The sequence below is a fragment of the Cydia splendana genome, chromosome 21 (assembly GCF_910591565.1).
Source record: "Cydia splendana chromosome 21, ilCydSple1.2, whole genome shotgun sequence".
Taxonomy (NCBI): domain Eukaryota; kingdom Metazoa; phylum Arthropoda; class Insecta; order Lepidoptera; family Tortricidae; genus Cydia; species Cydia splendana.
The window spans coordinates 8300644-8324997 of NC_085980.1; the positions used below are offsets into that span (position 1 = coordinate 8300644).

Genomic DNA, 24354 nt, shown 5'->3' on the forward strand with positions numbered 1-24354 from the left:
AGACCTTTATGCCAACGTCAATTCAAAATTAAAACGTGCTTGCATGCCATTCTATCAACAACACAATAAAGTTTTACAATTTAATAATCCTTTGCATGTAACTGACACTAATAATACTGAAATACACACTAGGAGAGCTATCATGCCACTGGGGCGGCGTCTTTCCTGGTATGACCCTAATAACGATCCATTTAGCCGGTTCTTACTAAATACCACCAGTTTCCACCTGTATTTATTTGTACCAACATGAACGCAATAAAGATATTATGATTATGATTATGAATATTTATCTGAGGTATACCTATTTAGAAAATCCTGTTATTTGAAAATGTTAAGTTTACCTTGATGAGATTCCCTTATTGCCTTTTAGATATGTTTTCTCATTGTATCATAAACTTTTATGGAATTAAAATAATTATTATAAAGGATTTAGGGCATTTCTATTTAAAGTTGTACCCCCAACTTGTACTTTTTTTTTCCACTCAGAATCACGAGCTCTTTCGATCCCAATATACGAGAAAAATGGTGTCCCCAAAATTTCACACTATTGTATGGTGTCCCCAAGGTTGTATTGAAAACCGTAACCAAACGGACGAAAAATTTTGGGGACACTTCTTAGTAAAAATGGAAAAAGCTCGTGATTCTGAGTAGAAACAATATAAAAAATTCCAATTTCTAACACAAAAAGTTTTTGTACCTACACCTTTGAATAGAAAATAGTAGTGATGTACCGACTATTGATTTGGCCGACTAGCCGACTAGCCGACTAATCGGCGCTCGAATGGCCGATTAGTCGGCCGACTAGTCGGCTAGTCGGCCAGATTATTAGTATCGTATAAATTCAGGTGAAAAACAATATTAGTTTTGCTCCTTTGGTTGCGCTATTCATCATAATTTAGCTTGGCTAAAAGGTGTTCTCTGCAGGTTCAAAGACCTATCCCAAGAATCCTCGTTCAATTTCTGTCTTTAGTTCTTTTATTTTACGATCCTGAGCAAACCGTCACAGCTTGTAGGAGGTATTTCCAAGGCTCTCTTTCCCGTACGTAGTCGCCAGTTAAGAACTTATCCCCCGTGGTCAGCGTCTTTACGAGCAACTTGCCCTGACTAAGTCTCTAAATTTTGCATTAACATTAATAGTTCCTCATGGCTCCACCATTAAAAAAAAACAAAAACTGAATAATAATAAAAAATATAACTATCGAACTTGCACATGAAATTGGTGTACTTTCGTTTGGGCCAAATACCTTTCGCCAAATTTCACTTCCCAACAATCTTATCGTAATATTAGTTTAATTTCCCAAAGGAACCTTTAGCAAAGTTACACTTCGCATATAATTTATTTGGTCAAATTATCATTTGGCATGATTTTACTTTGTCAAATGTTATTAGGACAAAAACTTATTTAGCAAACGTTTTTTATTGGCTAATATTATATTCCAAAAAGATGTTTGGTCAAATTGCCACTCGCTAATTTGGCAAATAGGTATCTCTATTTAAATCCGCACCCGGTTCGGACCCTGACCCGGTTCAGAACCGGACCCGACGGACCTAGACTCGGACCCGGAGCTGGCCCTGGACCTGGATCCGGGCTCTTATCTGGACCTGGACCTTCACTTGGACCTGGACCCGGACCTTGACCCGGAAAACCTCACTATGATACCTAAACCATAAATAGAAATGCCTTTTAATTAGGTAGGTAGTAGTAGTAGTAGCTATTTGTAGCCCTTTTCCATGTTGTTGGCATTTTAGTTAGTAGGTTAGAATACGATTGATATTATATTGAAGTATTTCAAATTTTTTTAAGTTTATAATTTCTAATTTCTAGTATTTTCAATTATGGGAGGGAATCGAGATAAAAAACACTTATATTTGTCTTGGTTCGGGTTAAATGAAAGCTCGCTAAGCTACAAAACATTTATTATTCACTGCGCGGCTGCCGTACCTAATTCCTCGATTTAAGAGATTTTTCCTTCGGCAGTGCGATGGAACTATGATTCCGAAGCTTGCCAAAGTTAACAACACTCGCGCTACCGCGGCGACCCAAACGCGCGCGGCCGCGGCGTTTCCGCGGCGGGACGTGGCGTCTGATCATATTGTACGCAGGCACCCCCTGGCCAAAGATAAACGCTTCTGTCATATTTTCCTTTACCCCCTGGCCGGAGAAAAACGCTTCTGACATATTTTCCTTTACCTCCTGGCCGGAGAGAAGCGCTTCTAACATTTTTTCGTTTACCTCCTGGCCGGAAAGAAACGCTTCTGCCATATTTTCCTTTACCCCCTGGCCGGAAAGAAGCGCTTCAGACATATTTTCCTTTACGTATTCATTGATTTTACGGTCATTTTGTACTAGTTTAACAGCGACCATGTGATGACCATATCTTGGTATGGTACGGTTGGAGTTTCGTGATTTCCTCTTGCCGTGATGTTTTTTCTTCTTAGAGTTCTCAGACCTAGACAAGACCGTGTATATTAATTAGTACTTGTACCATTACATAATTATACCTAATAAGTATGTAGAAGAAGTTTGGGAGACCTGCCCAGGTAGGAAATTTGAAGCATGAATATCGGAGTGATGGTTAAATAAAAATTCTTTAAGTGCGTGAGCAACGCTGCTCGACTTCGCTGGCTCGGCCATGTGGGAGAGGATCCTGCGGCCAAAAGAGCTTATCTTGGGCGACCATCTGGGAGAAGTCCGATTGGAAGGCCTAGGTACCGATGGATCGATGAGATCCAGAAAGACCTGTGTGACATCCATGCGGCTGAATGGCGTCGGATCGCACAGGACAGGAACGAATGGCGAAATCTAGTGTCCTCCGACACTAAGTGCCAAGTGCCAAGTGTACCAAGATCTACTTTGGGTCGCTGAGCCAGCGAAGTAAGTAAGTGCGTGATAATACCTATATGGTAAGTTTACAAAAAAAAAATACCTGCCGTCCTTGTATGTGCGACCCCAATTAATATGTTCTTGGTCTAGCACCGTACTGGAATCTCTTAATACAGTCCTACATTGTTTTCTGTAAAAAATAAATAACCATTTAAAGAAATCTTGAATAACCCATTTAAATATATTTTATACACGGTGACAAAAAATAACTGCATTCCTATTGCCAATCATATCGGCCTAGTCTCGAGTAGATGGCGTACTTTTTGATATTTAACAAATTTAACACATATCTGTGAAAGAATAAGGATCAAAGTCAAATGGCGTTGTAAAAGTTTTAAACATCTGTCAAAATATTGCAGTAAATTCACTGTGACTACATAATTTACGTTAACAATCTTGACTCTTTGAAAGCCTAGAAGACTCCAGCAAGAAACTCAGCTAGGCCCGTTCGCTGTCGGGGTGATTCTATCCGGTACGCGTTGTATCAGGTATTTTTGCACGCTCTGTTTCTGTTGTATACGATGCTATGGCAGCTGACATACCCCAACTGCCTATTAATAGCACAGTTGATGAGGTGCCTGTTGTTGAATACGCTGGTGTACAGGAACGGGCCCACGCAGCGCTTGGAGTTGTTCAGGGTTCTGTAGGCGGATATGATGCCGATCACCATTGAGCTCTTGCCGTTGCCCGTGATCAGCGGGCCTCCGTGATCGTTCTGAAAGGTTAGATGGGTTATAAAAGTCATATATGTATTATGGCGGTCAGCAAAATATAATCAGCACGTGCTCCAACCTATACTAAGTTCTCAACACGCGCTGATTATATTTTGCTGACCGCCATAGTACTCCTAGTCCTGTTCCTCTAAATGTATATAGATATAGCGGCTGAAGTGGTTTGGAGTTCAATAGTACCACGATACTGGTTAACATTGACACAACATTGATACTGGTTAACAATACTGCTTGGACCCACCTCTATTATCGTTTATATGGTTGTTCAACTTTATTTTAGTTGGATGGTTTTATCGTCTTTCGCAAGTATCTTGGATCTTTGTCAGATTGCGACGGTCTTCTTATCCACTACGGTTTACGGCTTCAGCCCATTGGGGCTATTTCGCCAGTGTGAAGGTCGTAGTAGCAGGGTAAAACGATTGAAATTGTACGGTTAGTCCAAGACAGTGTACGGTGATATAGCTCTTGTAAAGCGATAGCGGGCTTTACAAGAAACACTTGGACAACCGGCCGTTGACTCCAAAATGATGGTTAAACGTGCTTCAAGATAAATTCTCCATTCACTGCAGACTACCACATTAGTTTACTGTATAATAGGCTATCGATATTACACTTTGAACAATATTAATGAGCAAAAAACAAAGCAATTGATCCCGACGCGTGCCATCAAGATGGCGCTCGAACCGGAAGTCTCGGTAGACGACAGCTGGCACGACATTTGTACTTATTTAACTTATCTGACAACGAGTAGTGGCCTATTTTATAAAGCTACAAGTTACAATTTACAAGCGGAAGTCTCGTTCTAACACATAGGGTTAGAAAGAGACTTCCGCTTGTAAATTGTAACTTGTAGCTTTATAAAATAGGCCACTGGTGTTGAGTCTATAAAAGTATTGACTTTTATAGCATTTTCTTTTCTTTCATAGATTTTTATACAAATATAAATCTGATGACAAGTCTACCGCTGTTAGTACCGTGAATATTTTGCTATTGAATTTTGGATGATTTAAGTATGAGTATGAGTATCTAGTTACACCTACAAAATTATGTCTTCGTTTACTCTAGTCCCAATTTGTTTACTTCTTAAATGCATGACTGGCGCTGTACGACTTCATACTTGAAATCGCGCTAGTTAATATACCCCTACGGCCCGATTCGAACTTTAAGATACGTCAGTTAATAGATCTAGAAACGATATGGATTAGATAAATGTCAGGGTCAAATGTGACGTTTCTTCAAATAAAAACGTCACTTTTGACACTGACATATCTAATCCTTATCGTTTCTAGATCTATTAATTGATATATCTTAAAGTTTGAATCGGGCAGTTAGTCGCGCGCGAGAACGCAAATCATGCTGGTCGATCAGGTTACATAATTTCTGATCTTTGATCCTTCCAGCCGATTTTGGCTATGGCTACCATTTCGAGTCCTAGTTAGCTCGGCGTTCGCGTCCCGAAAATGGCTGACGTAGCCAAGCGAGGTGAACCCCCGCGCATATTGAGGGCACGTGAGACCAGCCTCATAAGCCACATATGTTATTATATTAATCAATAAGATAAGATGTTCATCTACCTCACAAAACCCTCCAATTTCTTTTCCTTCCCTTCTCAATGATTTTTGCCTCGCTCGTCTCAAACTTTTCAACCTTTTCAACGATTGCAACAATTGTTTTAGTTCGAATCTTCTGCCACGATCTCTCCGGACGGTGCCGCCGTCCTCCGGCGTATACACTAACTCTCTACACTCCATTTGGTCTTCCTGAAAAGTATACCAAGACATCCAAGAGTTTAAACTCTGGTAAAACCAACTTCACCATTAGGCCAAGCTTGTATTGAAGGCACATTGCTTAGGTCCTTAGTTGAAATACATCCTAACAGTGTATAATTGTAAAGGTGCCTCCACACCGCAGTTAAATTTTGTAGAGCAACTATGGAACAACACTGTACAACAGTAGGTTCGTATCGTAGGGAAGTTACCTAACAATATTAACTCACATTTATACTCAATACTCAATACATTTATTGCACATAATGGTTACAGAGGTGGTATATACATTTTATAATTACAGATCACATTATGTACCCTGTTGGGCGCAGCAAAAAATAAGAAGGGAGGCACTTATATAATTAATACAATGATAAAAATACATATAGATTTCACTTAATACTAATGTTACTGTCTTCTAAATATTCATTTAAGGAATAATAGCATTTCTCAATCAGTAATTGTTTCAGCTTGCGGATAAATGCTGTTTCAGTTGTTTCCGATTTTAATTCTTCGGGCAATTTGTTATAGATTTTTATTGACATTACAAAAGGCCCAGTTGAAAGCATCTTAAGTCGGGAGGCTGGTAGTAAAAGTTTGTTTTTGTAGCGCATTGTACGATTTTTTATTACATCTTCGCGTTTAGTATATAACTCGCGGGTAGTTTCTAACAAACTTGCACATTTCTAAAATATATATACATGGAAGGGTGAGAATATTATGCTCTTTAAAGTAGGGTTTGCAGCTATCAATTTGTTTTTTATTAACTAGAATTCGAATAAGTTTTTTTTGAAGAATAAATAATATAGACGGGTCTAACGCGAATTTTATTCAATTACCTTGATTTACCGACGTTTCGACACAGGTTTCACTGGTCGTGGTCGCGGCTGACCTAACAATGCCGTGTTGCACAGTCTCTCCACAAAAATTAATTGCGGTGTTGATATTCCTTAAGCCTTAAGTAAATGTATTATGTATGGTGTATACATGTATAATTAATGTCTGTATTTTATAAAATGTGTAAATCGCACAGCGGATTTTTGACATTTGCGGTAGCAATACAATCGGCAATTTTGACGGCGAACGGTAAGTAGTTTCATTAGAGCCACCCCGCAGTAGCGTCTATTAATAGACGCTCGAGCGTCGATTAGTCAGCGCTATGGAATTTTTTATTCAATTTTATTCACAAATAAGCTTACAGTCTAATGAACCAAGGCGCTTATAAGTAATGTTTAATCTTATACATGCTATGTTACACTTACACTATAAAAATTACATGTCAACGGTACAAAAACAGAAACAATTCAATTATCAATTAAGTATCAAAATAATATGTCAATAAAGCTAATAAAATTAAATTCAAAAATTCATACATGCATTTAATAACTTGGTAAGACGCATGATAAAAAATGTCAACGTCAGGTAACCGCAGAGACATATCATTTAACAGAGCGATAGCTCTTGCAGAGGGAGCGTTTGCCGCCCAGCGGAAAGTGGCGTTGCTGCGCAGTTGCCTCAACGTTGCGTCGAGCAACAGCCATTGAGTTGACTAGCGTCCGACGCTCGAGAGACGCTGGTGTGGGGTGGCCATTAGAGCCACGGCAGTGACTTTTATTGAAGTGACTTTATCAAATGAGAATAGCCTAATCGTCAAAATATTAGGGTAAAGTTAGACTACAGACGGTGCAAGTGTTATCTTAAACGTCAAACTTCTATGAAATTATGACGTTAAAATCTGGGCTGTCCAAATCGCTGCCAACTTAGCTTGGTCTCAAATAATACCTCACATTCCAGATGCAGCTCGTCGTAAAAGATGTTCTTCCCACAGATCATGTGTTGGTCGATAATGTCGTGGTACCGCGGCAGCCAGAGGCTCTTGCAGCTGTCTTTTAAAAAAAAGAAAATACATTTATTAACATGAATTATACATGAAATAAAATAACTGATACAAGTGAGTTGCGTTGCGTCTAGTGATGTGCCGATGATAACGTTCTCGTTTCTGAGAATTCCTTTCCGAAGAAATTTCTGGAAAATTTTCAACTTTCTCGAGAACGTTCTCTTAAGGACCGTATCGTTAATTATGGATATAGATAAAACCTGCATGGTCTAACTGTTGACGTGTGTATTATTTTGTATTAGTATGTTCTTAAGGTATAATCTGGAGGTATTTTTAAGCCATATCTGATATAAGAAGGTTTTACATTTATTTTATTTTAGGGACTTTATGATGATTTTAATACCGTCTAGCAAATATAATTTGGACAAGCCTATCGAGCTTAATTTGAGACCATTTCACCGATTCCTTGGTACGATTTAAAGAAACAAAAGGTTAATATGCTGCCAAAATATGCCATCTAAGTGTCTTTTTCATGATTGCTCAATTGAACATCCACCGAATAAATGTGGTGAATTTTTATTTTTACATGAAAGCTACTTTTTATGCAACATTTTGGATTCCCGTCAATTTCTGACGCAAGTGAAATGAGGGAAACAGCTAAAAGAATCGACCGAAATCCAAAGCCTAACGGACATTCATGGCGTTAAACCATGGCTAGAGCAGGTCAATAGAAACGCTCCTTGATGGTTATACAGGGTGTCCCATAAGTGACACGTCACAGTGACACTGAAGGTAAACCAGGCCAAGGGGACCCAAACCAACTTAACATGACCCCAGTAAAAGTGGCACGGTTTTCGAGTTATTGCCAAATTAAGGTTTTTCGTTAATTTTGACCGTTTTTAACATTGTTAGTGCCAGTGTGCACTCGGAAAGGTCTCGAAGTTAATTTTTTTATGTGTACGGCATCATGAATAGTTAATTAAGATAACAGAATAGGTATTTTATCGATAAACAATGTAAAATACAAAAAAGTACTGGTTTAATCTTGAATTAAATTCACAGCGAATCATTAATTTCGACTTTGACCACCTTTCGTGAAAAAAAAATACTAGAAAAGTAATGAGCAAATAACATCAAGCTATTGAGCATGTTATGCAGATTCAAAAATGGTATGACACATGTACCTTCCTGCAATAAAATAGGAATTATTATCATCTTTCGTAAGCCTCATAAAAAATAAGTTAAAACTAGGAAATCTGCAATGAGTTGCTACTTAGTAAAAATAACGATTTATGTTAAGATATCCTGGATACAGAAATAAAAAAACGCCTATTCAGTATTTGCCGAATGCCTAAAAGAAAGAGATGGAAAATGGTTATCTCTCTTTTTAAGGATATCATTGAGTTCATAAAGGTTCAAAGAAAATAAAATACTGCAGGTTGAAGTTTAATCAATTTATTAAAATAATTTTATTTTACAATAGGTGCTCGAATTGTTTTTCCCCGGCTCGTATGCACGTCTTGTAAAACTTTAAGTTAATTTTCTTAAATTAATTTTGGATGTTTTGTGCTGTCTCGAATATGCCGCCGAATATGAACTCAATGATATCCTTAAAAAGAGAGATAACCATTTTCCATCTCTTTCTTTTAGGCATTCGGCAAATACTGAATAGGCGTTTTTTTATTTCTGTATCCAGAATTAGATATCTTAACATAAATCGTTATTTTTACTAAGTAGCAACGGATTGCAGATTTCCTAGTTTCAACTTATTTTTTATGAGGCTTTCGAAAGATGATAATAATTCCTATTTTATTGCAGACAGGTACATGTGTCATACTATTTTTGAATCTGCATAACATGTTCAATAGCTTGACGTTATTTGCTCATTACCTTTCTAGTAATTTTTTTTCACGACAGGTGGTCAAAGTCGAAATTAATGTTTCGCTGTGCATTTAATTCAAGATTAAACCAGTACTTTTTTGCATTTTACATTGTTTATCGATAAAATACCTATTCTGTTATCTTAACTAACTATTCATGATGCCGTACACATAAAAAAAATAATTTCGAGACCTTTCCGAGTGCACACTGGCATTAACAATGTTAAAAACTGTTAAAATTAATGAAAAACCTTAATTTGGCAATAACTCGAAAACCGTGCCACTTTTACTGGGGTCATGTTAAGTTGGTTTGGGTCCTCTTGGCCTGGTCTACCTCCAGTGTCACTGTGACGTGTCACTTATGGGACACCCTGTATTGTATACCAAAGTCGGGGTTGTCGTAAGTAACATGCCATATTCTCTAAAAGGCCACCATGCACAGATCCAAAACTTTTTTTCCAACTAAAAGAAATGATTAGACTATGCCCAGATGTTTCGCTTTACGAATCATATGTAATTGCTGTTTACATAGTACGATATTTTTTGTGTAATATCTCGTCTTGTTCGCAAACCGCAAATTTTCTTGTAGTATTTGTCCAAAATCGTTGTAGTTACTCAGGAGGATTAGGTAAATATTGTCCAAACCATATGCTTTACGTGATCTCCCAGGACGAAATGTTACTTATTATTAAAGCACTAATTAAACTATATGTGTAATTTTTAAATAAAAATATAATACCAGAAAAAACGGCTAAGTAAAGTTGTACCCATAATTAACGATAACGATGCTAATAAGTAGCATAAATAAGTTAAGAACAATCTTAATTTTTTTTAACGAATAACTTGTTTGAATAATTTTGTGTTGTTTTACTCCTGTTTTTTTATCAATTAGTAGTATTTTTTATATTGCTATGAATGGTGCCAAGTATTTGCCTTTAAGCTTCCATGGTATTTATCTTATCTCCTACACTAAGCGATTAAACAAAACGCTTTTGCGACGAAAACACATCCCACAACACATTTTCTCTCAGAGAACATATCCGAGAAATTTCCGAGAATGTTTCCGATTGATTTCTCTGTTCTCGGGAAAATTTCGAGAACGGCACATCGCTAGTTGCGTCGCGTCGTCACAACGCAGTGTGGCATATACAAATAAATGTACTTACGACGTGACGCAAAGTAATGTAACGCAACGCAACGCAACACACTTAGGACCACAAACTGTGGTTCTGGTTTCACGACATTCACGACACATTTACAAACAACATTGCATATTCATACAGTACAGTCAGCTTCAATAGTAGCGGATGGAATACTTTTACAATAAGAAAACATTATATATCGAGACATGTACCTTTAATTCGCCGTGTGCCTGCTACACTGCCACATCTCAAAAAACCGTTTTTTCGAGAAATCGCGTCTCTCAAAGTTGTGAGAGTATAGTTCAGGGTGTTTAATAGGATCTTACTCCTTTAGTTTTAGGTCTATGAATTTAAAATTTAGCTTTTTTTACTCGGAATGATATAACCCTCCTTATGACCACGCCACTTTTTAAAAGAAATGTATATTTTTAAGACACAAGGCCCGAAAGACAGGTATTTAGAGTTATGGCCGTATTGCAGACACGTTTTTTAAAGATTTTGGGATGCGGCCAAATTTAAACACAAAATTATTGGATAAAGGTTACCATGCAAATATAAATAAAAACACCAAAATAGTTAAAATCCCTTTATTTTATCAACTTTGATAGGAACAAGATCACTGTACGCGATAATATGTGTAACTAGCTTATAATCAGCAACATTATCTAATTATTATTTTCTAGGACGCAACTCAAAAGCTTCATTTAAAACGTGTGCTATATAGCCACAACTCAAAAGGGCCGTCAAGTTCACGTGCGAACGCCGCGGGAGCAGGAGGCGGCAGACTGGCAAGTGGCTGTATTGCAGGGAATCGTCTGACAATTTATGGTCAAATCCATAAGGCCACTTGTGAGAAAAAGGCTCTTAAAGACCTTTTATGCTATGGCTCTCGAAATAAGGTCGTATATTGAACAATTTTGAATACGAATCTGCAATAATCCAGAAAATTAAAAATTTTGAATTGTGGCCGTATAGCAGGCACACGGCGTTATGTTAAGTTATTAAAGAATGGCCAGATACTTTTGACGCGTAGTCTGATCCGCTACTTTTGGTGCTGACTGTGGCTAACATTTAAATGTTGATTGACTTTTTAAAATATTATCTTAAACATTTTTTTAAATTACAATATTTTAAAAAGAAGGGCAAATTGTTGTACCCTACCTTTCGATAGTATTTCCACGTCAGCTTCCATGAGCTCAACTGAGTTGCTAGAGCGGGTCATATCACTAATTTCCGGCTTGGGGATGTCATCCGGCTTGGGGATCTCAACCGGCTTGGGGATGTCATCCGGCTTGGGGATCTCAACCGGCTTGGGGATCTTAACCGGCTTGGGGATGTCAACTACGGGTAACCCCGGGATCTCAGTGGTGGCGTCGTCGCCGAAATCAATGGCGTCGGCAGGCTGTTTGGGACATATATTTATTTATTTATTTATTATATTTGGAACATTTATAAATTACAAGCGTATCGTACAAAAGGCGTATTTGATGCCAAAAGCATTCTCTACCAGTCAACCTTAAGGCAAAGCAGAGAGATTGTGTTTTAAATGTATATTGAAATATTAGGTCCTTACCTATGAAATTGGCGTTTTTGTTCATAGATATAAGTCTGATCCTAGTTTTTTTTTTTTTACAAAAGTACATACACAATTACAATAAAACTACAGTGCACTCAATAAACAACGATTTTACATACAATTAATTGTTATTTTTTATTGTTAAGTGTTCAGAATTAAGCCTTGAAAATAGGTCTTTTCATGTGCTGTCGGTTCGAGTATTAAAATTACTTATATTTTTCTAATGGTACCAATTTTCAAGAAATGGAGATATTGAAAACATACCTTAAAGGTGTCAAAAATTACTGGAAAAATTTTGTTTGGTTTGAATTAGCCATCAAAAAAATATCCGCAAAATTAATTGTATGGAAATTCGTGTTTCGTTGAAATTCTCCGAACAAAACGCCAATTTCATAGGTAATGACCTAATATTACTGATAAATATCAAATGATACTTAAAACATAAGTTATGCTTATGAGTATACGAGAAGTGTTCAAACCTACGGTTTGCAGTTTAGAAGCACGCGAGACACATACATTTGAAATATATCAATCAAGTATTTATTTACATACAATATACCGGGTGTGGCCTGTAACATGAGCAAAAAATTTAACTGTAGGCTGTACTCCTCATACTGACCAACATTTGTTCAGCGACTTTTAAAAATAACTTAAGGTTTGATTTTTAATTCACTTTAAAGTTTATTCTAAGACGCAATGTATTGCGAATTTTGTTATGTTTAAGGCGTGACAAGCAACGTCAATCACAATGATATGGCGTGGCGATGGCGTCCATTGAAGATAATATTTATTTTGTATGAAAAATAGGGAGTCTAAATACTTCATAATTTTTTAAAGTTGTTGAACAAAAGTGTCACCGTTTGAGGAGTACAATTTATGTTTTAATTCTTTGCTCGTGTTACAGGCCACACCCGGTATATACAGTGGTACTACTAAACGAAATATGAAATATATTAAAATGGGTCACTTAAAAAGTGAAACATGTCGAGCACCCTTCGACTTAAAATATACCTAGATGTAGTGCATAATTATTTTCCATCGTATTTTCACGGAAACGTACCAACGTGTCTTGCTATTTCCGTCAGTCTCGGTACTACTAAAAGTACTGAGGTTGATTGAAGTAGCATGACAAATACGAACGTTTCCGTACGTGAGTCACCCATTTAAATATATTTAGAAGCACGCTTTACCATTCGGCTACCAAATGATTCTGCCAATGAAAAGTTTCCAAAACTATGTACAGTCGACGTCAAAGATATGTTTATATTTTTCGCCTTATTACAAAGGAGTGAGGTGCAAAAGTGTAAACATATTTTTACGTCGACTGTACACTGAAAGATTTCTGTCATAATTTCTTATGGGAATGGAAATTTCCTATTTGAAGAATGGAAACTTCGTTTACTATATGAAAACTTTCTGTAGGGCTTGAAAATGATTAGCGTCTGTCAAAGCTAACTCTGCACAGGATTGGTAACGACAAAGTGTGGATTCTCCGTATACCTAGTTATCACAATAAACGCCTTATTTTCATAGTACTTAATTTGACTTCATGATGGCAGTTCCACACTGTCGCATGTCAAATGCTTAATTACTTATTCAATGGCTCAGAGACTCAAAAAAGGACTTTGGCCTCGGAAACACAAGAGAACATAACTCTGCCCTATTCTGGGCCATTGGGTACTCTGTAGGGACGACGCTAACAGGTCTTTTAGGGTTTCGTCACTCCAACGGTATATGGGACGTCCGGACGGCAGTTTTCCACCCGGTTGCCTCACATACGCTCTCACAGCTCGATCCTCTCCCATCCTTTCCAGTACAGGTATGATGGTCGACATGGTCTTTCTTGTCTAGGTACATGACAGCGTGATAAAACGGTGTCCGTCACTATCTATCCCACGGTGTTAAATAGTGACAGTTATTTTATCACGTGGATAAAAATGGATAAAGCTATCCATAATACGCCTGCTGGTAACCGAGCCAGAGGAGTAGTGTAGCTTTGATATCGCCAATTAGGTACATCGGGTACCGCAACCCGCTTCTCTAGCCGCTAAGTGCTTACGTCTGAAAAGTCTCCAGTAGTACCCCATCCTGCGACAGAAGCAGAGGTTTCTGGAGCCTCGTATTCGTCGCTCACGTTGTTAAACCTGATCATTTGCGGGATGAAATCGCAGCCAATCACGCGCTTCTCGAAGTTGATCGGTTCCGCCGTCATTACGACCGCTATGTCGTTCGCCATCCATTGGATGTTGTCGAACTGGTTGCCGTCGAAACGGTAGGCTGTTGGATCAGAATTAGTTTTATACTTCGTTCGTGTTAAGAATGCAGTAAAATCATCATTGTCCGCCGGACTAGCCACGCCCTTAAACAATCAAATCGTTCCTAATTAGAAAGTCAAGTTCACAATGAGTACAATGAATGACCAGTTGAAGGCATATTGTCTCATTAGGAACGATTTGATTCGTTACGAGCATCGTCAGGCCGGCGGAAAATGTTGATTATACTACATTCTTAACGCGAACGAACATAGAGAGTTTTCGGATCAAAATTAGATAGTTTGAAAGTAGATGATGACAATTCAGTTAAAATGTACGTACTTACCATTAACCTACAGTGGCTATCGAGCCCTCATGAAGTCATGATCTAGGATGTGCCCAGCAGCACAGAATAAATAATAGTACTAGGTACAGAAAACTCACTCTCTAACAAAACGCGTCTGTTACGACTACGATCAGGACAGATATATGGCCGCTAGGTGGCGACAGCGCCACGCGTGGCTTATGGCTAGCCACCAAAATTGGTGTGGAACGGATGTACTTGTAGCTACCTGTTGCAAAACGACGAATTTGCGGAGTGAGCCACGCCTGCCAGCAGTCAATTAGACAGACAAGTTGCTTGATAGTTTTATGGCTTAAATTTCTTGTGTGTATATATAATAACTCCACGGCCCAGTTCGGCCACGGCGACTGCTGTCAACTCCGTTGCTCTCGTTGGTGTGCTCGCAAGTGGCTGATGTAGCCGATCTTGTTAGTAAAAGTTCGCGAACATTGCAGGCATGTGAGCATACCGTTAACATAGTTATAGCGGCAGTACCCTGCCGCAGGTGGTCTGGCTTTTATTCTATCACGCTTGGCATCAAGCTCTAAGCGCCGCCGAGATTCAAAATCTGTTATCTTGGCATTTATTGCAGCCCGCCATTCCGTACGCATGGCTGCCTGCTGCTCCCATCGTGAGGATTCTACGCCACACTATTTCATGTGACGCTTAAGCACATCTTTGTACCTGAGGAATTGGCCGCCCTGTTTCCGCTTGCCCTCCTCAAGCTCAGAGTAAAAGATGTGCTTAGCCACACACCGGTCGTTCATCCGCGAAACGTGACCGCACTACCGAAGCTGACATCGCATGAGGTATACCTCGATCACCCACATTTGCTCTACGCAGTACTTCGGTGTTCCGAACACGATCGGACCATCGGATCTTCAGTATCTTACGTAGGCATCTGAGGTGGAATCGATCCAGCATACGAATATGGCGGCGATAAACGGTCCACGTTTCAGCAGAGTAAAGGAGGTTAGGCAACACGACTGCCATACACGGAGATCTTAGTGGCCAATTTCAAGTCGTGTGAGCTGAGGACCTTGTGATCTAGCCTACCAAAAGCTGCAGCCGCAGCCCCGATTCTGCTGTTAACTTCAGCATCAAGATCGCACTTCCCAGGTAGCGGAACTTGTCAACCTGCTTCAGCTGGTCCTCGCCGAGTCTAACGACCAGTGTCTGTTGACTGTGGACGTCCAGTGACATTACTTCAGTCTTCTTGACACTGATCTTGAGCCCAAATCTGCGGCAAGACTCCTCGAAACTGGACATCAGCTGTTGCATGCCTTCCGGGGACTCAGTCACAAAACACAAGTGACACAAGTCGTCTGCATACATGATCTCTGTGATCACTGCGTATGAGACTTTTGTGCGTGCTTTGAATCTGGCCTGGTTAAAAATGTTGCCGTCAGTGCGGTAGCGGACGCGAACACCTTCGGAGCATGTCGATAAGACTTCTCGGACTCCAACTGAAAAATACAAAGCGAACAGAGTGGGTGCTAGGACGCAACCTTGCTTCACCCCGCACGTAACGGGGAAGAAGTCCGATTGTTCATCGTCGATAGCCACGCAGCACTCAATGTCGTCATGCAGGACTTGCAGGAGTCTAACTAGTCTTACAAACTTCTCCGTACATCCAAGCTTGCTCAGAACTACCCACAGGGCTTCACGAGGTACACTGTCAAATTACCTACTACTGCTACTACTGTATGCATACCTACTACTGTATGGAGTTTAAGTTTACCATGTATATTTAGAATTGAATGAATTCAGTGAAATTTATTGCCTGGGTAATAAATGACGGCTAATTAGAATGAGGATGAGATCTTAAAAAAAACGAATGCGAATGTAGTTAATAACCCTGAAAAAATATCAGAAAACTGCTTCAATGAGAAGAAAAGTATTAAATAGTCTTTTTTTTATTTTTAAGTTCAAGTAATCGTCTATCCGTTACTTACCTTTAGGTTTGATAATTGTAACTTACTTTTTGGAACACATTTCCAAATTGCTTTGACGGCACCATGCTTAATACATTCGGTGGTCTCTTTTGGCGGTACCCATCTGTTAAAATAGAATCTCAAATCATCATCTTCATAAGATTCATAATCTTTTCATTGTTTATCACAGACAGAACATTTGAGTATGTTACAAGAGGGTATAACTATACCCTACGTAGTTCACAGTCGTACTAGAGTTAGACCAAGAAAAGTCTGCAGCGATTGGATAGCATACGCGCGCAGTGCAAGTGTTTTAATACGTCATAATTTCTTAGAACTTTGACGTTCAAAATAGCAGTTGCACTGCGTGTGCTATGAAAATCGTTGCAGGCTTTTCTTGGTCTATAGCTCGTATTTTTTAGCATTAGAAAAAGACTACGCGATCTTGAGGTATCTTTTAATTGAAAAACGCTTTTTAAAAATCAGTAACTATTACCAAAGACATATGTAACTTATTACTTATGAAAGCAAAATAATGTAAATAATCGCATATGATTCACAATTGTTACATATTTGCCGTGATTTATTTTTCAAAAGTGCTTTTCAAAAAAGTATACGTCAAGATTGTTTACCTTTTTTCTAATGCTAAAAACGAACTGTAGGTAACTCTAATTAGGTACGCGGAAAATTTAGTTATGAGTTGTGTTGCACCTGTGGGTTCCGGACACTATATAGAAGTGGGTGACATCCTCAATGCAGGCGGCAGACGTGAGGATGTAGCGGGGGTGGATGATCACCCCGCCGCAGAGCCAGTTGGGGTCCAAGGCCGGGGTCATCTTGGCAGGCCGGAGGTATACCTAAGAGAGAACCAAGAATTATTTCTCACTTGAAAGTGTGAAGGTTACTTTGATAGCGCACGGCATAATACTTATGGCGTGTCCATGGCGCTGTGAGCACGACTAGGTATGACGCCATTAGGTGTTGTTGGCGTTTAAAAGGTTAAATTAACAGTTGTACACTTCTAGAAATAGTCGCTCCTAAGGATCTCTTCTTCTTCTTTCTTGGAGGATGCTTATTAAATGCAATAAGAAATACGAGAGACATCCTGGAAGGCAGGATTGAAAAGACAAGAGAAGAAGGGAGACCTAGAATTACTTATCTCAGCCAAATAAAAAATAATGCGTCGTATATGAGGAAATCAAAAGACTAGCACAAGAAAGAAATGATTGGCGATTACTCCACCGACAAGAGCAAAGCTCTTAAGTTATGATGATGATGAAGATCTCTTCAATGATTCGTGCATTATTCTCATCCAACGATTCTCTGCGATGGAGCGGTGATTGAATGATTGAATGAACGTTAGTGATTAAAAATCTCACCATATAAGGTCTGGTGTCAGAAATTTCCGTTCCTTTCAAGATCCGCCGGGTGTCATGCTCCGGTCCAACAGTAAGAAGTTGTGGATCTAATGAATATTTTAATATAAGATTTTATTGGCATTTATTGTAATTTGTAGGCAGGTTAATTACAGTTAGAGGAAACTGTTGTTAGCATCAAATAGGTAGTGACTGCCAAAGTGGCCAAATAGGGTCATTGCGCTAGTTTCCGTCCATGCTCTAGTTTTAGTTTTAATCTAACGGATCCACCACCACTCCAATTGACGGATTAGCATATATTTCATTTTTAATTTGCTACTTGCAAAATATTTAATTTGCAATTTGCTACTTGCAAAATATCATTTTTATGTAGATAGATATATTGTTTAGACATTTAGGATTGCAATCAATCCAAATTTGTGCAACAATGTAGGTTTATGTTCAAATTTCGTCAAGTGGACGAAAACTAGCGCAATGACCCTATATTGAAACATAGTTTTGTTAGTATTAGAAACAAGGTCTTGCGATATATTTGACTACTTGGGCTATACTTAATATAGGTGTTTTACTATTTACTAATTTCCCATTTTTCGCACTTGCATCATAATAGTACTTTTGTAATAAAATTAAAATACTTACCATAGTGACCTTTAGTTGTATAAAAACCTAGAGCTAACAGAAACCAACGTAGCATCACGTATACTTTTGTTCATAAAACATTTGCCTCTGCGCACAATTTCACGCGCCGCCGAAACTCTGATCGATTTTCATTATGATTTACTTACCTACCTCACAGATTTTCCTATAGGTATATAACCCGGATAGTAAGTAGGTACTTTTACATTTTTGCTAATCAAAATTGACTCTTTTCACATGCTTTTTACCGAGAAAGACAGGTGATCATATGAAATTAGTGAAATCTTTTACGCAATGTGAAATAAAATTCGGTCCAAATTTTTCGTTTAAAGAACTCGACAGTTTTAATTTAGTTTATTAATGATGAGATCGGTAGGTAGGTAATAAACTGAATTATGTATTTCTATAAAATATTGTACAATTATTATAATAATACATCATTGTTCTCGTACCGTTGGCACAAGTGGGCATGGAGCGAGTCGGGGGCGTGCGATTGTGCAAATGCGGAACAGACTATACACCACATCGTCGGGTGACTAGCAAGTCACTAAGTACCATCACAAGTTCATAGCGATAGTGAACCATATTAGTACTAAAAGAAGGTCGATTTTTGTTTAATTTTTTTTAGTTGGTCACTAATTAGTGACTTTTGCTCCTGACGACATGGTGTTCGAGTGCCCCATCACCAAATACAACGGACCCGCTGAAGATTTCAAAAACCTAACGAAGAATGCGAGTTCATATCTGCATAATTGTAAATTTTGAAAGGAAGTACCTCCTGTAATATATTATGTATATTTTTTAACCAGTGTGTAACCGCCATACGATAAATAAATAATTCTTGGAATTTTCGGATTTTCTCATGATAATCATAACAACAAACGCGACTTTATAATAATTTTAAATAAACTCATAATAATTCATTTATGAGTCATAAAACCATCATTATAATGAACAATTGGGTCCAGAATAGTCCAGATGGCGCCATCGTCTTCACCACCAACCAACTCTAAGGAACGTACTCTATAGTACTGCTACTTCCCGCCAGATGTCACTATACTAGCGTGGGCTTACGCTACTCAACAATAGAGGGCGCATTGCAGCTGCACTGTGCTAGGTTACAGTTGGCTCTGACTGATGTTAATTTTTAAACCCTTGAGTCCCAATCCCAGGGTCCCAGCGATCTAAATTAAGCAACTAAAAAGGGCCTTAATGTTTTAAAAGAATTGAATTTTGATTGTCATTGCCGATGCAATGTCGCGTCAGTGGGGGGGAGGGGGGGCTAGGTGGGATTAGGTAAAGGGGCTTAATACGTACAAAGGATAAATAAAGGATTATTTTGTAAAATGAGATGAGTGTATGGTTGTGTTTTGATATTAATAGTTTCGCACTAGTAATTACATTGTTTAAATTAGGATTTAAAATATTAACTCATCCCATATCAAACCCCAATTTTTTAAACTTCCCTTTGGAATACGTGGTGGTGGCCGAGTGGATATGACGTCCGACTTTCAATCCGGAGGTCGTGGGTTCAAATCCTGGCTTGTACCAATGAGTTTTTCGGACCTTATATACGAAATATCATTTGATATTTACCACTAGCTTTCCGGTGAAGGAAAAACATCGTGAGGAAACCTGCATACATCTGCGAAGAAATTCAATGGTGTATGTGAAGTCCCCAATCCCTATAGCGGCATTGGGCTAGCGTGGGGACTATAATTCAAGCCCTCTCGCGCATGAGAGCAGGCCTGTGCCCAGCAGTGGGACGTATATAGGCTGAATTATTTATTTATTTGGTATACGTTCATTTATAAAAATTCTTGAAAAAATTAAAAATAAGCAGCTAAAAGTTTACACACTGTTTGTAATCCAAAACTTTAAAAGATTTTCTTTTTAAGGTATTAATCAGAAATAATAAACACCAATGAAATGTTGGTAATAACGATTAACGACTAATATTATCGAGCTAAGGTGGTAATAGTACATTATTGTCGAGGCTCGGAAGCAGCTACTTGCAGGCTGAGGATTCGTTTTAAACGGACGACCTTGGGAGTTCGTTTAATTTAATCCGAAGCCAGCAAGTAGCCTTCCAGCCGAGTCATATATAGTGCTTTTCTCAAAAATGGTGCAAGAAATATAAATATCATAGAAATATTTTACAAAAGCAACGTTCTTACGTATATATTTTCACGGAAAAAAGTAGAAACAATTGAAAAAATTAGCTTTGCCGCCTTTTTATTTTTTTAATAAAAAAATTGAAGTGTATTTTTCTGCCGAAAATACGCCAACCTATTTGAGACAGCTAAATAGTCGCGGTACTAATCATCTGTTTGGCTGTTTAATGGGCCTGTGCCTTCATTTGATATGGTCATTTCAACTTTTAAAAAGTTTGGAACTCGACAAATAATGGAATTTGTATGCAACATTGCAGTCCCAAAATCGAGACTGCAATGTTTTTAACTTTTTAATTTTTGACTGACCATAAACTACGCGCTTCGCGACCTATTTTTTAAACGGCAAAGTCGACTTTGCCGTTCATTTTTGAGAAAAATAAAAAGTATCCTTGTGAATTATTCATGGCAGTTGTTTAAAATGTGTAAAAAAAATAATATAAAAGCTACAATTTCGTGTTAGACCCCTCTTAAAGTTTAAAAAAAATCCTTGCCAATTCATCCCATCATTGGTCTTGGGCAACATTTGGCAACATTAAAGAAATAAAAAATAAAGTATTTTAAACTCACATTTATAGGTAATTGAATAAAATTCGCGTTAGACCGGCGCGCCTCACTCTAAGCTTTATATCTGCATACATCTCGCAACTATATCAAATTTGGTGTCTTTTTCGTGTAATTCGAGGATGAAAAATTCATTTCTGACTAAATGTTCACTCACCCATACAAAAAATTCGAGAAATTCAAAATTCAAAAAAAATCTTTTAATTTTTTTTTTCGTAAATCCTCTAAAAAATATAAACTATGAGGATTTGCTCTAGAAAAAAAAATACCTGTGAATAGCCCAGTTATCCTACTATACAGAATAGTAAACTTGTCAAACATTTTTTTTCATAACTCTGTTAAAAAAAAAAGTTTTGTGTCGCGCGGCGTACCTGCATTGTAAGAGCGGTATGCAGCGTTTAGGATTTTTAAGTATGTTTATATAATTTCTGATAAGTTGTTATTCTTCTGGTTGTAGATTACATTAATAAATTACTTCTGGACGTGATATATAAACAAATATAAATTAAATATATAAATAAAGATGTTGGGAAAACTTTCAACTGCTCAAGGGTTAACTGGAAGAGATCCCTGAAAGGGATAAGTTCGCCTTTGTACTAATGATGTGTGTTCTTTCATGTTTTATGTTTCTTTTTGTACAATAAAGTATTTTACTACTACTACTACTACTACTTTCGCCAACAGAGTTAAGTATTACCCGACACAATAAAAAATATTGAAAATGACCTGACATTCTACTCCGAATTAAAATTAATGGCTGACTAGAAATGCATTTTATGACATGTCAGAATATAATAATTATGATTTAATCGAAACTTAATTTAATATTTTATTTATTTGAATTGTATTGATAATTTTTATATTGTTTTATTTTATTTTAATGAATTGTAATTTAATTGAAATTGACCTAATTAATTAATAACCCTTTTGACATGTAAAGTTTGTAATTTTATGAATAAATGAATATGAATATGAATATGAATATTATAAATGTGATAAAATTAACATTATTATTTGTATGTCTTTTCCATATCTCGGGACCATGGGGTCCCGGACCTTTGGGAGGCGTACGTGGGGCCGAAGCCAACAGCGCAGAGGCCCTTTAAGGCACTTTAATCTAAAAGCAAGGAATACATGTGGTGGATACTATCCCCGAACGCACAATGTGATACATCCGGAGATGGTCCCCGCCAGGTGCAAAGACTATTGCAGTGCAGCACTTTTGTGCTGCGATGGGAACTAAGGTCATGGGCTATAGATTTGAAAGTTGGATGGACCGGATAATGGGCTATGGGAGAGACTAGCGGACGTCTGCCGTGACAATCAGTCTCAAAATTGTAAATGACAGGTGGTTGGTGACTCGCCAACTCATTGAGTGGGCCCCGCAATGGCCGCACGCACAGTGCGACAACAGGGCAACACTTTGGAGTGGCTGTGAGGTTGTCGAGAGGTGAGTCTGCGGTAGCCAGATCCCGGTAATCCGTTTAGCAGGCCGCCGGCGTTATGACATTTTACACTTCCAACCTGGAGCATAGGTCCCCCTTTTGCTTCTCCATTCTGGCCGGCCAATCAAGGCAAGCACAGAGGCGAGGGCCAGATGACAGGGCCCTCTGGAATAGGGGTCCGCAGTGTCGCCACTCACCGTCAACTCGCCACAAGCTGCCCCCGCGGGACATTATTATTATACTGTGGTGTTGTGGGCCTTTGAGTGTCGCATTGACCAGCATTGATCTATTGTGACGGCCCTTTAAGTTCATTACTAATGCCCGTTGCATCCAGAAAGTTCCAATTTCTTTGGGCCGTAATGTTTTGTACCTCATAGGGTTGCACTACGTGTCGCCCTAGGTAGGTACTTCTTGTTGACATTAGTAGTCCACAAGAACAGAGAATGTGCATTGCAGTCTCCTCTGACTCCTGACAGAACCTGCATGTTGCATCTTGTTTCTTCCCAATTTGAAACATATGTTTGTTCAACTTGCAGTGTCCAGTCAGCATTCTGGTCACCGCGCAGGTTTTGTGCCTTTTGAGTCTTAAAAGCTCCTTAGCAGTTTTGCTGTTGAACCCTTTGATCAGAGCTTTCGAGTGTTCTTGTCCTTTAACGAACTTCCACCAATCGATTGCTCTCGTTTTTTCTAAGTTGCTGAGCAGAGAATATGCATCTCGTTTTGTGCTTCTACAGAAGGGTTCTGGGCCGACCAGGGGTGTGTCTGCGCCCTTTCTAGCAAGTTCGTCCACTTCTTAGTTTCCGTTAATGTCGGAGTGCCCTGGTACCCATCTAAGTGTAACTTTGTTGGAGTAAGCCAGTGCATATAGGTTTGTTTTACAGTTCTGGACTAGTTTTGAGTTTGACTCAAGGGATTCTAGTGCCAGCGGAGCAGCCTGGCTCTCTGAGTTGATGTAGATATGCTGGTGTCTTAGGTTTCTATCCAGGTTGATCTCCGCACATTTGTTGATGGCGAAGACTTCTGCCTGGAAGATTGAGGCCAGTGTGCCTATGCTGACGCTAGCTCTGAGCTTAGATCTCTCACCATAGATCCCACATCCTACATCATTGCCTTTCTTGGAACCATCTGTATACCAGATGTGGCTTCCCTCTTCGACGTACATTTGCTTGTTGACCCATTTGTCTCTAGGAGGTATATCTACTGTGTACAGTTTGATGAGATGACATTTGGTGTGCGTGTCATCAGTGGGCATGCTAGGGGTTCTATTCGCGAAAACCCAGGCCTTTAGATTGGTTAACGCCTGAGAGCGCCATTTTTGCCTGTTTAGCGTGTATATTCTGTAGACGCACTGCTTGGCCTCCTTTTGCACCTGCAAGTGGAGTGGTATGATGTCCAGCAGTGCATCTAGGGCCGCTCCCGGTGTCGAGGAGTAGGCGCCTGGTACTGTTAAACAAGCCGTGCGTTGCAGGCTGTTTAGAGTATCTATTGCTGTCTTTTGGCTGGTTTTGTTACACCAGACTGCGGAGGCGTAGGTGACAATTGGCCTCACTACCGCTGTGTATAACCACATATCAATTTGGGTCTTAAGCCCCATCTTGCTCCTGCCATTCGACAGCATGACCACATGGCCATTTTCGCTTTTTGTATAATGTTTCTCAGGTGAGGGTTCCAAGTTAACTTTTGGTCGAAGGTGACCCCTAGATACTTGACCTCTGCCGAGAACGGTATTATTTGTCCATTAAGTCTTGGTTTTGTGAGTTTATCGAGCTTCCGTTTCCTTGTGAATGGTTAAATGGCTATTACAGTCTTGCTCGGAT

The 24354-nt window shown here is 38.8% G+C and overlaps 1 protein-coding gene and 1 long non-coding RNA gene across 2 annotated transcripts in view; one reads left to right on the plus strand and one right to left on the minus strand.

Moving 5' to 3' along the window:
- LOC134801192 (uncharacterized) overlaps window positions 1-24354 on the plus strand; it is a 298318-nt gene that overhangs the window by 37246 nt on the left and 236718 nt on the right. The gene's annotated exons all lie outside the window — the stretch shown is intronic.
- Window positions 1901-18500, minus strand: LOC134801115 (uncharacterized). The gene is made up of 11 exons (XM_063773644.1): window positions 18361-18500; window positions 17725-17810; window positions 17057-17202; window positions 16393-16469; window positions 13876-14093; window positions 11402-11642; window positions 7164-7267; window positions 5190-5375; window positions 3427-3599; window positions 2928-3014; window positions 1901-2450 (listed from the first exon to the last, which is right to left on the minus strand). Exons 1-11 carry the CDS (start codon window positions 18413-18415, stop codon window positions 1943-1945), a joined length of 1881 nt encoding a protein of 626 aa, XP_063629714.1. The 5' UTR covers window positions 18416-18500; the 3' UTR covers window positions 1901-1942.

What these genes read in the sequence shown, in the direction of transcription:
- LOC134801115 (XM_063773644.1), bottom strand. Translation starts at nt 18,415, where the DNA reads ATGCTACGTTGGTTTCTGTTAGCTCTAGGTTTTTATACAACTAAAGGT. An exon ending in TTGGAAATGTGTTCCAAAAA is followed by an intron (nt 14,094 to 16,392) that starts GTAAGTTACAAT and finishes CTGATCCAACAG; the next exon opens with CCTACCGTTTCGACGGCAAC. An exon ending in CGTGGAAATACTATCGAAAG is followed by an intron (nt 7,268 to 11,401) that starts GTAGGGTACAAC and finishes TTTTTTTAAAAG; the next exon opens with ACAGCTGCAAGAGCCTCTGG.